At 46.2% G+C, this 13,836-nt stretch overlaps 1 protein-coding gene across 5 annotated transcripts in view; it reads right to left on the bottom strand.

Annotated features, from left to right (window-relative positions):
- CELSR1 (cadherin EGF LAG seven-pass G-type receptor 1) overlaps nt 1-13,727 on the bottom strand; it is a 168,392-nt gene extending 154,665 nt beyond the window's left edge. For 4 of the 5 annotated variants that reach the window (XM_027679273.1, XM_027679272.1, XM_027679271.1 and 1 more), the window contains exon 1: nt 10,926-13,707. In XM_027679273.1, the coding sequence (XP_027535074.1) occupies nt 10,926-13,608 (2,683 nt within the window). In that variant the 5' untranslated portion in view covers nt 13,609-13,707. Of the gene's footprint in view, nt 1-10,925 lie in introns of all 5 variants that reach the window. The other variant, XM_027679276.1, reaches the window with a different exon arrangement.
- Nucleotides 13,728-13,836: the final 109 nt, after the last annotated feature.

The raw sequence follows: 13,836 nt of genomic DNA, 5'->3' as shown, positions 1-13,836 counted from the left end.
ACTGTCACCACCTCATGCTGTGGCTCTCAAGATACTGTACAAGGAGAGGGGCAAAGGATTGTGGCTGCAAAACCTCTGGAAGGTGCAACCAGCAGCCATCACCACTGATGTCCCAACCCCAGAACTGCCACTGAGAGCGCAAGGGCTGAGTGGGCAATGCACTGGTTCACTGGGAGCATCTCATGGGGCATCCCTGGGAGGGATGGACCCCGCCCTTGCCCTGCGCCAATAACCCACCCAATAGCAAGTAACAGTACAGTGCTCAGAAGAGGGTGAGAGGTGGATGAGAAATCTGCCCTGCCTCCCCAAATGCAAGAGGGAAGGCAGTGAGAAAGGATGCTGCCACAGCATCAGCAAGCACTGTGCCTGGTGGGCAGCTGCCAGCCGGCTCCCAGTGCCTGCCGCAGGCACCATCGGCCGGGCCCGGCGCAGTCCCCAGCACTGCTGTCTGGATATCTCTCAGGGCAGTCTCTCAGTCGATGCCTGGTGGTTATCCTAATTATTTACAGCAGGTATTACAAAACAGCCCAACAAGATCTCCACTGTGCACAGCCCTGTACAAACTTGTAGCAGGCAAACTGTGCAGATGTGGCACCTTGCTGCACAACCGCACAAGGCAGACAGATCCAGTGGGATCCAAAGGGAGAGAGGAGAAGAAAATGAGGAAGAAGAAAAGAGGAACACCAGCATGTTTTCTGTAACAAGCTTTTAGCATCCACCGGGTCCTAAAATATACCCCCAGTTTCCACTCTGCATAACCAGTGTAAACAACCAGTGCAAACAACCAGTGCCTACTGTCAGCACCTTGGTCAACAAACCCAGGTGTTAGACTGCCAAACTCAATGCAGAATAATGTCAGGTAGCTTAGTAAGCAGGACCTAAAAGTTAACCTGTCTTACCTGACATTCCAAAAAACTCTTCCCTTTAGCTCGTAACAAATCCTTCTGCAAACACCCTGCAAAACCACCCAGAAGGCACCAGCAGGTTCATGATCTCGAGAAACTGAAGATGGGATTTAAACTAGCAGGAAATTATCTGCCAGATGGAGAGCTCATCATGCAGCGCGCACATTGCTAAATTACACTGTGTCAGTAAAAGAAGGCCAGCACCAGAAATACACCCCATGAGAAGGGAAACTGAGTCAACTGATGGGGTAGATCAACCCAGTCATTGCTGCCAAGAGACTTTTACTACACATGTTAGGGCAGTGTTGGCCATCTATAGCATCGGCAGGCACATTGCGGGAAAAGCCACTGGATCCAAGCAACAAGCAGCAACATGTTAATAATTACCAGCAAGTCTATCATCATGGTAAACTGCAGTGAGAAAGAGGATTAAACAGTAGGCGAAGATGGGTTGAATTCTGAATATTTAGCAGCGTAATTTAAGCCTGAGCCCATGAATCATTCCATAACTGACCCTTTAGCCCATCTGGGGGCTACTCCACATAAAAGCAGAACACTTTTACAAATAGTTAAAGCCAGAATACAAAAATATCATCTCTGATCAATAGGAAAGTACTCCATGGAAATTCCCAGGGTTCTTGTTTATTTTACCTTTGAGTTCCCAGGGGAGAAGAATTGAGTTCCTGGCTACAACCAGTACTGACTGAGTCCTGACATGGCCTGAACAGTTCGTGATCCAGCTTTTATTATGGCCTAAGCAGCATTCAGCAGCTGAGGAGCAGACTGCCCATACTGCTGCTTGACTGAAATGGAGGTGCTCATGTACATGAACATGAGCCAGAAAGCCGCCTCTCCAGTGCCCTGTAAGTGTGAGCCTGACTCTGTGGCTTATGACATTTACCAAAGAGATGGGAAACGTGAGTCCCACAACACCTTCTGAACCTTATTTGAATTCTCTTTAGTGTATAGCACAGTGAGAGGTCTGACATCAAGGGCTGGAGCCCAGCCCATCTCTGCCCTTGCTGAGTGTCCTGATCACTATGCTGAGTGAAGTGCCCAAGCTGTAGTGGGATGGTATTTCAAGTATTCCCACTTTACAGGACACTTAACTGCCTAAAACAGGATACAGCTGCAGGGAACAGGCACCTACAAGCGAGGCATTTGATGGTTAGATCTAAGTCCTCTTCTAGACCTAAGTTGTGAAAGGTGCCAAATGCCTCTCCCTAGTCATGCTGAGCAGCACCCAAAGTGTCTGGAGGCTGGCAATCATGCTCTGCTAAAACAAGTAATGCACTGGTGTGGGACAGCTTTTACGTGACTTTAACTAAATGCAGGTAACTAAATAAATTTTAAAAATAAAAATCACAGCTTAGATGTTCCAGGGCCTCCTTTAGAAATAGAGCCAGCACAAACACTGCTGCAAGCACACAAATAAACTAGGGGCTGGGCTGGTTTCTGGAAAGTCCACAAGTGCTACAACAGGAATTCAATGCAATAAGTTCAATGACTTGGCTAATATCAGTTTTGAGTAGGGCCAAGGAGTCTGACCTGTAGCTAGTGAAAGGAAAGAGCAAACCCAACCAACAGTTCTTTGTACTCATGATGTGTGCTCTGGTGGCATGGCAGCTACAGAGAACCACCTTGAGTACACTTGCTTCCAAATCCAACAGCCCCTTGGGAGTTAACAGCAAAGACAGACTGCTAGGTGCTGGTCATCATGTCTGTGAAACTCAAATCTCATAACATAGTCCCTGCTTTGCCCCTTTTGGTGGGGTCCAGAAGCTTTTGCTTCTTCCTGAAACTGGACCTAGCCCACAGACTTAATGGCAGGCAGGAGATGCCATGTTGACAGTGGTTGTTATCAATGGACTCTTCTCCCTCCTTCAAAAAGCACTGAAATATTTTGACCCTATGCGTCATTTCCAAAAGTGCTGGAGACCTGATGGAATGTAGCATCTATCACATGTTGGGCAATGGTGTTGAAAACAGAATACTTTCCTTTGTATTTGATAAGCATAACAAGTCTATGTTTATTATGTGGTTCCCCTGAGGATTTATTACAGGTTTACAGTTTCATTTATTTGCTTTTTTTGTGCTTGGCAAGTGTAAACACTGGAATAAATATGAAGGTGGTTACAGCTTAGCAGCATTAATGACTTGTTGAAACAAAGTCTGAAAGTTTTCCTTTCTCTACAGCAAATCCTATGTTTCTGTCTAAGTGCTTCTTTTTCAAGTGTGAAGATCATCTTTCTGAAGTATTTTAAAATTTTATTTCTTTGCTGAATGCCAAATCCCCATAAAAGCATACTTTTCCCCACGATTCACTCAAACTTTTGACAATATTTAAAGTATATCCTACTATTATTCATAGCAAAACATTTTCCTGTTGGCAAATTATAGCCTCCCCCATCTTTCCTATCTAGTCTGCTAAGCCTGTTACTACAGGTAGTTTGCTGCAACAGAAGTCCAATCAACCCTACAAAAGGAAACAAACCCTTCCGTTCTGGAAGACACATTCGGGGTGGGTTCATCCCACTGAACTTCAGCCACCTAACAACAAGGCAATTAGCCCAAGTCAGTCATGGCTGCAGCTTACATTTGAAGAGATGTAGAGAGATGATCACGGTAGGAGATAAAAATCTGACCAAAAGAGCCAAGCTGTACCTTTGATAATGCTGTTTCAATCCAACGAAATCATACATTGCAATTCATTCCTAAGGAAAGTGTATGCACCTAGGTCTTACAAATTAAAAAAAGAAAAAAAAAGTGTTAGGCAAATCTCACCAGATCTCAAAATTTTCCATAAAGATTATGTCCTGCCCCTTTTGGAAACTTGTATTACATCTATAAATAGTTCAGTGTTTTTCAACACTGGAAAAAGAGTTCCACTGGGGTGGGGGAAATAATAATATTGTCACTTGTCACAGAAATACAAACTGGCAAAACTGAATTTAATTAGGTCTGAGATGTTCTTTGTTTCAAATGGACAACCACTGTGAACAAAGCTTTGAAGAACTGAGTCCCACATCAACTTACTCTGTACTTTGATTTATGCAATCTTTTGTCCAAATAGTCTTAAAAGAAGGAGCAGACAACAAGAAAGACTATCATTCAGAAAAGATAGTACCACCATGCTTATTTCTTAAATGGCAAAGTAGATGTCAGAGTAGCTGGGAGTACTATTTTACCTAAAAACATCATAATTCCCACAAAAACCAGGACAGAAAAACTGTAACATGGAATATTGCCAAAGACTGTCATTAGATCTGATCTGAATACCTTCAGGTCTTCTAACCCTCCTACATTTCCTGAAGACTTCCCATAGATATTTTTGGAAATCCCGAAGGAAGCCAAGAGAGACAGTTGCCCAAATCCTGCAACTTAGGCAATACTGAGGTAAGCAGGTAAGTTGTGGTGTTAACCTCAAGCACACAAACATAGTGAGTTTGTCCTCCTAGGGCTTACAAAAGGGAGGGTGCAGGGATGGAGAGCACAGATGTTGTGTCTTGACATTTGATCTTTCCCTTAGTCATCCTCCATGCATGAGCATTACAGCTAGAGTTGCCTACGCTGCTAAATATTGTAAAGGTATTTGCATATAGGTTTGAAGAGGTTTCTGCTTCACATTTGCTTGTTTCCTGCCCCAACTTTCAGAGCAGTCACATTTCCAGGGTCTTTGTATCAGTCTCACCTGACCCACGAGGGAATTGAGTGGCCCAGTGACATCGCAAGTTGAAGCTGCACTACTTATATGTACTCTACAGCTCATTGCTGCCTGTACCCAAAATAACCAGATGCAAGTGAGCTCAACTATGCCAATGTATGCAGCAGCTACACATCTGGCTGAACTGGAGCCGCTGCCTTAGGTGTGGCATGCTCTAACGTGCTCCTGGACCCATGTACCCTGAGCAGCCAGCCAGCCCAAACACTGAAGACAACCTGTCAGCTGCAGGGGTGTCTGACAGACCTGCTGCACACTTGAAGAAGGAGGCAGAAGATCATGGATGAGTCACTCTAAAACTTCCTTGGAGATGCTGGGAGATCCCAGGATGCCAAGATGCTCTTACCAAGATGCTCTGACCAGACTGGTGGAAATGTGAGGATGCCTGGGTTCCCATCCAAGGATCTGCTCAATCACCATACAGAAGAGCAGTGAGAAGAGTATCTACCTTCACCTAATGTTATACTTCAAAACCTAACATTACATTCCTCAGTTGAGTTGTCTCAGAAAATCCATTCAGCTCAAAGATGGGAGTCAACAAAGGAAGGGAGTTCCAAGGTATTAAGTATACATACTGAAGGAAAATGGACTATTCAATGATCAAATATAAAATGATAAGCTTTATCAGTAGCCAGTCACTTCCTGAGGTAGCGCTTTGGATGTTGGAGATAATGAAGTATAAAATGCCCCTGCATCACATCACCTACTTTCTCCACCACTACCTTCTACTGCAGGCTCACTATCGTCCTAATAGCGAAATTTAGAAAACTTTTTGTATTCTAAACAAAGGGTTCTTTTGCCATTACCTTGACAACAACTCAATGTTTATTCTGTATTTGGCAGTTTGCAGCAAGTTTTGCAACCCCAGCCTAAATCAATTCTGAACTGCAAGGAAACATGTGACCAGAAAAACAGAAGAAGAGAGGATTCTTCTCAACTTGCAAGTGCAGGTCAGAAGTAAGAATACTTCAGTGACTTCTAAGAGTCCCACTTCTAAGAAGGAAGCAAATCACAAGGGAATACAGCAAGGAAATCAATTCTTTAATACACCCTGAAGCTGAAAAACGAATCGAAAAGTATAAAACAATTACTAATCCAATTAAAAAGATGGTTATTACAGCTATCTCCTCATTTGCAAATAATTTGAAAAATCAGGAAAAAAGTTTTCCAGGTAATTGCACCATCATACTTCTCTACATTTAAATTCTTTCTTGTGAGATTTGTTATCAAGTGAAGAACTTTCTCCCTCTCCCATCTCCAGTCTCATTTTTCTTATACCTTCTCCTTGCTACTCTTGTCTCCCTCTTTCCTAGAAATTGCTGAGAAAAGTATCAATGCTTTTTTATTTACAGACAGAAGATATGTTTTATCTCACTAAAAAAATTACTTTGTCAGTCAGCCTTCCACTAAATATTTTCTCCTCATTGCTATAGATGTTTTCCTGTTTTTTGAAACAAAAATACACCACCCCTATGAAATCCAGGGATGAAGTGGAAGGAAGCCCATAGCAAAGCAACAAGGCTGTCACAGCTTTTTATCAGCTGTAACAGATCATCCAGCTAGAAAGCGAAAGTCACATTCCAGCAGGCTGGAGGGACACACATCTAAAATGCATCTTGCCTATAGAACAGATTAGAATATAGAACTTTTATGGATGCAGTAAAGGATACAGGTAGCCACTGCAGATCCAGGAGCTACCCTAACTTTAAATGATGGTCACTACTCTTGATTTGCTATTTTAGGAAAATAAATGTTAATGTTCAAAATCACCGCTACTACCTATTATCAGTCATCCTTCACATCTGCCCCACTTAACACGTCACATAAGGACTGGGGGTACAATCCTGCAGCTTGCTGTATCATGCCATCTTTCTAAACAGGTCCCTCATCATTTTTTCCCAGGCCTCTGCAGCCTTTGAGCCACTGCTTTCTCTCCCCTCGCTGTAGCATGGGATGCATGAGCGAAGTGCAAGTGCCCGAGGTCCCCAGGAATGCCAGCGTGCAAAAGCCCTGCAGCCACGGGACAGGCGGAAACACCTCCTCATACCAGGAAGGAGAGAAGTGAGGATTATCCACCCATCCACTTTTATCATCTCCTAATTGTATAACCCACGGGGATCCCTACCCCAGTTGCCTGCAGGAAGGTGTTTCCCTGGGAAGGAGGCCATGGAGAGCAGTTTGGGTGCTAACTGACCCTCGCTGGTCCTAAAAGCAAGTCGTCAGAGGCATCCAGAAGCATCACTCCCAAAAGAACCAGCCACCCTGCAGATCTGTCCCCCAAAGCATCATCTGCCCTGATGCCCAAAGGCAGGGGCACAAGGCTAGGTGCACCCTGATGCTGCCAAGGTGCCCGGCCCACATCCCGAGTGCTCAGAGATGCCCCTGTGCTTACAAGGATGCCTTTCCACTCAATTTTCCTTTTTCCCTTTAATCTCAAATCTTCACACACATTAAGTAATCTCCCCCTAGTGCCTTGCATCTCAGGCACACCTGTGGCCTCACCTTTATCAGAAGGGCTGCACCAAAGTATTGCATCATCTGTTACATTTGTATGGAGAAGGCACAGACCTGGAGATTCAGGATCATTAGCATAATGACTTTTAAATTACAATCATAATGAAGATCCTTTACCAAGCTCTTAGTAAAAATTCCCAAAGTTGATTGCAACACAAACGACCTCTATGCTAATTTCTATTTGCTGATAGTCAATAACCTCACTGAATGCCACTGGAGATTAAAAGCTAAAGAAATGTAAAAGACGATATTTGAGCTTGCGTGCCCTCAAAAATGCTTGGGTGTCTATCCCTCACTGTCTAAGGTGCACCACCTTCCCAAAATTGTATATTGTGTGTTGCATAATGATATTTTACATTTATCTGGACCACTCAAATGTGCAGCATCCAGTCAGGTTGGGCTTTGTCTGCACTGTTGATTTAGGCTGGGTTCCCAAAGGAGTTTGCACACACATCTATTGTATCCCACTGAGCTGTCTCTGATGATAAGTGGGACTACTTGTGGCAGCACAGCCAAGCAGGTGCCAGCAGCGTTTGCAATGTGATACTCAGAAAAACTTGTGCAACATTTGTGCAAAGCTGAGGTTCCTACCAGCCTTTATCCCAGCCCTGGCGGGTACTGCAGTATAATGTTTAACACGAGCAAATGTAATGTGACTTGAGCAATGTTTTACTCATTTTTTGATCAAATAAATCCCAACTTAACATTCTCGTGAACAACAAGTAATCGTATTTAACCGTCCTGTCAGTTTACGCCATGTGTTTATTAATAACACTAAGAAATCACAGACTGATCGACTCTCGACCACCTGTTTTAGAAGCCCAGTGTAAGATCTTGGAAAGCAAGGGCAGGATTTCAGTAGGGTCCAAATTTCACCCCAGTTGTTGAAACAATAACAATGACACAATGTGCAGGAATGGGAATATAAGGCCAAGCTCTGCCTTTCTGTAGGAAGGCCTTGAAGGTACACCAGAAAAAGGAGAATGTGCCTTTTTAAGGAATGATTGGAGCACCTGTGGATTACTTTCATGCAAAAAGGGTCCGGTTTGTTCACTCAGACAGCTCTGCACAGACACCCAGAGAAATTCACTTCAAAAGAGACTGACTTCAAAAGCTCCTTCCCAATCCAAAGCAAAATGCTAATATACACACCACCCACACTCCTCCCTCCTCCGCCTGGGTTGGTTCCTGACTGGCTGTGGGGGCACAGCCAACAGGTATCCCAACGGGTACCAGCACCAGGGCAAGGGCAGAGCCACACACGCCCCGAGCCTGCCCCACCATCCCATGGAACTTCTGACAATGCTGACATGAAACTTCTGACAGTTTTATGAAGCCTATTAGCTCCATTTGCTTGGTCTTCATGATTCTTAAATTTTGTTTATATGCAGAAGGACATGCTTATTTGAATAATCCCCAAGTCAAATGAAAGACTGCTGGGTTTAGCCATGTATTAGTGTCTCAAATTCAATTGTGTAGCACTGCATACATTCACCTGCTTCTGCAGCACCACACATCGCTAGTTGGAAGTAAGATTTTTATAGCACCAGTGTTACTTCCGACTCATATACAGATCAAATTCCCCAAGTTCATAAAGAGTTCTAGTCCTTCCCTGACCTAAGAGCAGCTGTGAGTAGGGGAGGACTTTGTGTTTGTCTGGGTTGAGAGGTTAATGGCTACTGCATAGACACATTTTTTTTCAGTTAACTGGCAGGTCAGTTTAGCAGATGATTTGCAGGTGTTTTGCAACACTTAGAGATAACCCTGTGGAGTACTTCTGTCTGAGCTTCTTCTCTGTCTCTTTTCTTTTTTTAAACTGCGTCAGATAAACCAGAGAAAGCAGGCAGGTGAGACTTTCATGGACTAATCACATAACGCCAAACCCTGCCCCTTCAATTTCCACACGGCAAACTTCTCCAAAAAAAGGTCAAATGTAATTCAGTGCTTGTCACAGTTATTTTAAAATCCTAGCCATAAAGAGCTTTAACCTTATAAATATCTCAAGACACACAGCAGACAGTACCATTTTGATGAACATCACAGCAGAGTTTCAAAGTTCACACTTGCACAAAACATGAAAATTATGCTGGAATTACTAATAAGAAAACAGCTCTTCATTCCTACCTGAGACTTCACCCACTTCAATTGCATATATTAGCACACTGAGAAAGGAATAGTTCATGTCACCTAGTTTTCTGTTTTAAACATATGCTTCACCTCGTCTAATGAAACAACCTTTCCAAGCTTTATGGTCCAAGATGAATTCTTATCTTCTGCTACTAGATAAAGAGCGACTGGTTCAAACAGACAGTGACCACGCAATCACCTGTACCTTAATCCAAATGTTTTTCTTTAAGGTCACAAGCCTAATGTCTATTTTTCCTTCCAGTCCTCACAGAACATAGAAACAGCATTTATGAGCTACCTTACCACATAAGCTGCCCCCCAGCATTTTGGAAGAACCAGAAGTGGCTTGTCAGGAGATACACTGCAGCAAAATCAGTCAGCTCAGTCAATATAAGTTTTATTTTTCTGAAGCAAAAAGGACCTCAAGTACATAAGCACAAGGGAGAGTGCAGTTCGCTCTTCCGAGGCCTTGCTGCACACTGTGGCTACTTACAGTAAAACAAGCACTGCTGGGATTATGGCACAGTTTGATTATTATTTTTCTACATAGAACCATCCAAAAAGAAGCATTTCCCCAAGTGTCATATTATCTACCTAGTACTTTGAGCTTTTTTTTTTCTTTCCAAAAATAACACAAATATTAGTTTTAGTTTTCAGAGAGAGGCAGCAAGGAAAGTATCTGGTTAAACCTTTGAAAGTCAACAGAAATATGGGATCAAGTCCACAGTAAACTTTATAGAGTGTCACCTGCAGAGGAAATTACTCATTGCATGATTGATGCCACAATTAGAGGCATAAAAAGTAATTCCATGATAAACAAGCAACTAAGCAGAAAAGGAATAATATCCTAAGAGCATGTATGTGCTCAGACAAAAGTATATACTGGATGATACCGAACAGTCTTCACACACACAGAAACACAAATTCTTCAACGAAATTAACAGCACAGTATCCCTCCCTCTCCCCTCCTCTCCCTCCCCGCAACAGCCCTGATTTTGGGGCTGCATTTGGCCAGTATCTGCCCCTAGTGCCACTAAAACAGCTCCAGTGCAATTAGCCATGTTACACAGCTATCACACAGCCATAATTCATTCCTTTCAGAGCTGCCATTTCCCATAGAAGTGCGGGCCAGCAACGCAAACTAGCACAGCTCCACCAATGCCACATCCATCCAGGCCACACCAGATCTGGCCTGAGGTCTAAGGATCTTCCAGCTAAACCTCTAGGTACGCACAAGGGAGTAAATGTGTTTTGTTGCTGAAAAAGCAAACATATCAAATGTCAACTTTTTTTTTAGATGCAAAAAAAGAGGGAGGGGAGATGGCATTCCCTACATCTCTGCAAGTTACATCATTTACTACCTTTATGGAACCACATCAGAAAAGCTGCAGCCAAGGTACCCCCTCAGCTGAGGGAGTATGTACCCTGCCACGCACACTTGTATTTATTTACCCTTGTGATCCATGTTTACTAAACAACTTCAATGCACCACTTCAATCCACAGCACATGGGCTTGATACATTTTTGTGGTTCCTCTCCAAAACTTTCACATATTAACTGCTGCTTCAGGAAACCAAAAGCTGCACACTAATCTGCAAGTCGGTTATTTCTGCCCATCCCTCCATACTGCTCCATAACGTGCTCAAACGCTTGCTTACCTGAGACTGACACTTTCATAAGGGCTTCCAGGGGTCTGTTGTTGTCCAGATCGCGACTGAGTTTGAGTTCCCCAGTGGCAGAGTCCAAAAGGAGCAAGTTTAATTCATTGCCTTGCACAAAGGTGTAAGCCAAGCTGTCAGACACATCGGGATCATGAGCTGGGATCTTGCCAATCACGCCAGAGGGAAAGCTGTTGGACTTGTTGGTCACGTAGTTATTGAAGAGGATCTGGAAGTCCTGCAGCACAGGTGGGTTATCATTCTGGTCCAGGAGGCGGATGTGCACTGTTGCTCGGCTCACAAGAGGGGCAGAAGTGGCCTGCACCACAATAACGTACTCTGTCCGGCTCTCATAATCCAGGTCCATTAGGGCTGTGAGGTCTCCATTGAGCAAGTCTAGTTGGAACACCTCAGGGATGTTCCCCTCTACAATCTGGTACATGATCTGTGCATTGGTCCCCTCATCTGGATCAGCTGCACTGATCCGTGCTACAATAGAGCCCACGGGGCTGTTCTCCTCCACAAAGATGTCAAATTCATCCTTCTCAAAGACAGGGGGGTTGTCGTTGATGTCCAGCACAGTCACCTGGATATCCACAGAGGCTTTCAGTGGTGGGCTGCCCCTGTCCACAGCAAAGGCCCGCAGGCTGTAGACAGCCACGTTCTCACGGTCCAGCTTGCGCAGTGTGCGTATCACTCCAGAAGTGGGTTCAATGTAGAAGTCTCCATCTCCATCGTCACCACCTTGGAATGTGTAGAGGAGACGTCCATTGAGGCCTGAGTCACGGTCGGTGGCAGACAGCTGCAGGACACTGGTGGAGAGTGGCACATCCTCAAAAACCGAGCCTTGGTAGCGGTCGCGCAGGAAGCGGGGTGCATTGTCATTGGCATCCAGGATGAGGATCTCAACGTACGTGGTGTCTGATTTCTGTGGGATGCCATTGTCATGGGCTGTAATGGCCAACGTGTAGGAGGCCTGGTCCTCATAGTCCAGCTCCATCAGGGTGGTGATGGTGCCTGTGTCAGGGTCAATGCGGAACTGGGGGATGTTATCGTCCAAAATATAAGTGATTCTTGCGTTCTCCCCCGTGTCTTCATCAGTGGCACTGATGGTGACAATGGAGGTGCCAATGGGCTTGTCCTCGCTGACACTCACTGTGTAGTGGGAGCTCTGGAAGACTGGGCGGTGTGTGTTGGCATCTGTGACATTGATGAAGACCTGGACAGTGTCAAAGCGAGTGCCATCAGAGGCAGTGACTGTGAGCACATACTGCCTTTCTTGCTTGTAATCCAGGGGCAAGGCCAGTGTGATCAGCCCCCCTCCACTCTGACTGGTGATGGCAAAACGGTTCCTGGTGTTGCCACTGGTGATCTGGTAAGTCACAACGCTGTTAACGTCTCTGTCCACCGCTGTCAGGGTCAGGACGCTGCTGCCCACAGCTGCATCCTCATTCAGTCTGAGGTGATACACCTTTTCCGTGAAGGTGGGGTTGTTGTCGTTCACATCCAGGACAGTGATGGACACACTGGCTGAGGAAGTCATGACTGGTATGCCATGGTCCCTGGCCTCCACCCCAAAGTGATAGTTCTCCACAGTCTCTCGGTCCAGCTCTGCAGCCACAGTGATCCACCCTGTGCTGTTGTTGATTTGAAAAGGGAATGCAGAGTCACCTGCTATGGGGGCACCTCCGGTGGATGGTGCCATCTCTATGAGTTTGTACTCCAAGCGGGCATTCTCTCCAGAGTCAGCATCCACAGCCTGAATGTGCAGCACCGAGTAGCCCAGCGGAACATTCTCCAGCACCGTAGCCTGGAACGGAGTGCTCACAAAGATGGGGGCATTGTCATTCACGTCCACAACCTGCACTGACACCATGCCACTGGAGTTAATCAAAGGAGGTCTGCCCCCATCCTGGGCTTTGATACGGAGTGTGTACTCCCGAATAGTCTCGTAATCCAGAGGGTTGATCAGGTCGATGGCGCCAGAGAAAGAGTGAATATAGAACTGGCCTTTCAGGTTGCCACTCACAATGCTGTAGTGCACCTGGGCATTGCTGCCCCGGTCCCGATCTGTGGCCTGTACCTGCAGTATCTGGCTGTTCACTGGGGCATCCTCTGGCACCTGGACCAGGTAGCGCTTCTCACTGAACTGAGGGTAGTTGTCATTCTCATCCTCTACAGTGATGTGCACCATAGCCGTGGCACTGCGTGGTCCTGGATCCTTGCCCTGGTCATTGGCTTCCACCACCAGGTGGTACTCAGAGACCTCCTCACGGTCCACTGGGGCTCGAGTCCTCACAACCCCGGAACGTGGGTCAATCTCAAAGACCCCATCACCAGCTCCTGGCTCCAGCAGGCGGTAAAGCATGTTGGCGTTGGCTGGGGCATCACCATCGGTGGCGCGAATGGTCAGCACCTCGTAACCCACCTCCAGGTTCTCTCGGATGCTCTCCCGGTACTCAGGCTGCTCAAACACTGGTTCGTGGTCATTGGTGTCACTCACGGTCACTGTCAGGTAGGTGGTGGCCGAGCGGCGACGTGGGGAACCGTGGTCGGAGGCGGTCACCTTGAGCACGTGGGTGTCTTTCGTCTCCCGGTCCAGGCTGCGGGCAGTGACCACACTGCCTGTCTCGGTGTCGATGGAGAAGTAGTCGTTGGAGCGCTCGTCAAAGAGCGCCTCCATGGAGTACGCCAGCCTGCCGGCTTCCCCCTCGTCGGGGTCCTGGGCCCGCAGCACGATGACCGCCGTGCCGGCCGGCTCGTTCTCGGGGATGGAGACCTGGTAGCTGGGCAGCTGGAACTGCGGGGGGCTGTTGAGGCTCCGCACCCGCCGCGCTCCCCGCCGCCCGCCGCCCTCCCCGCCCGGCAGCGGGGCGCAGCCGGCGGCGGCCCCGCCGGGCTCGTTGGCCGG

Source organism: Neopelma chrysocephalum, unplaced genomic scaffold, assembly GCF_003984885.1.
Source record: "Neopelma chrysocephalum unplaced genomic scaffold, ASM398488v2 Primary Assembly neopelma1_45, whole genome shotgun sequence".
Taxonomy (NCBI): Eukaryota; Metazoa; Chordata; class Aves; order Passeriformes; family Pipridae; genus Neopelma; species Neopelma chrysocephalum.
Note: the sequence above shows the minus strand (reverse complement) of the source record. Positions and strands in the feature narration are given on the sequence as shown.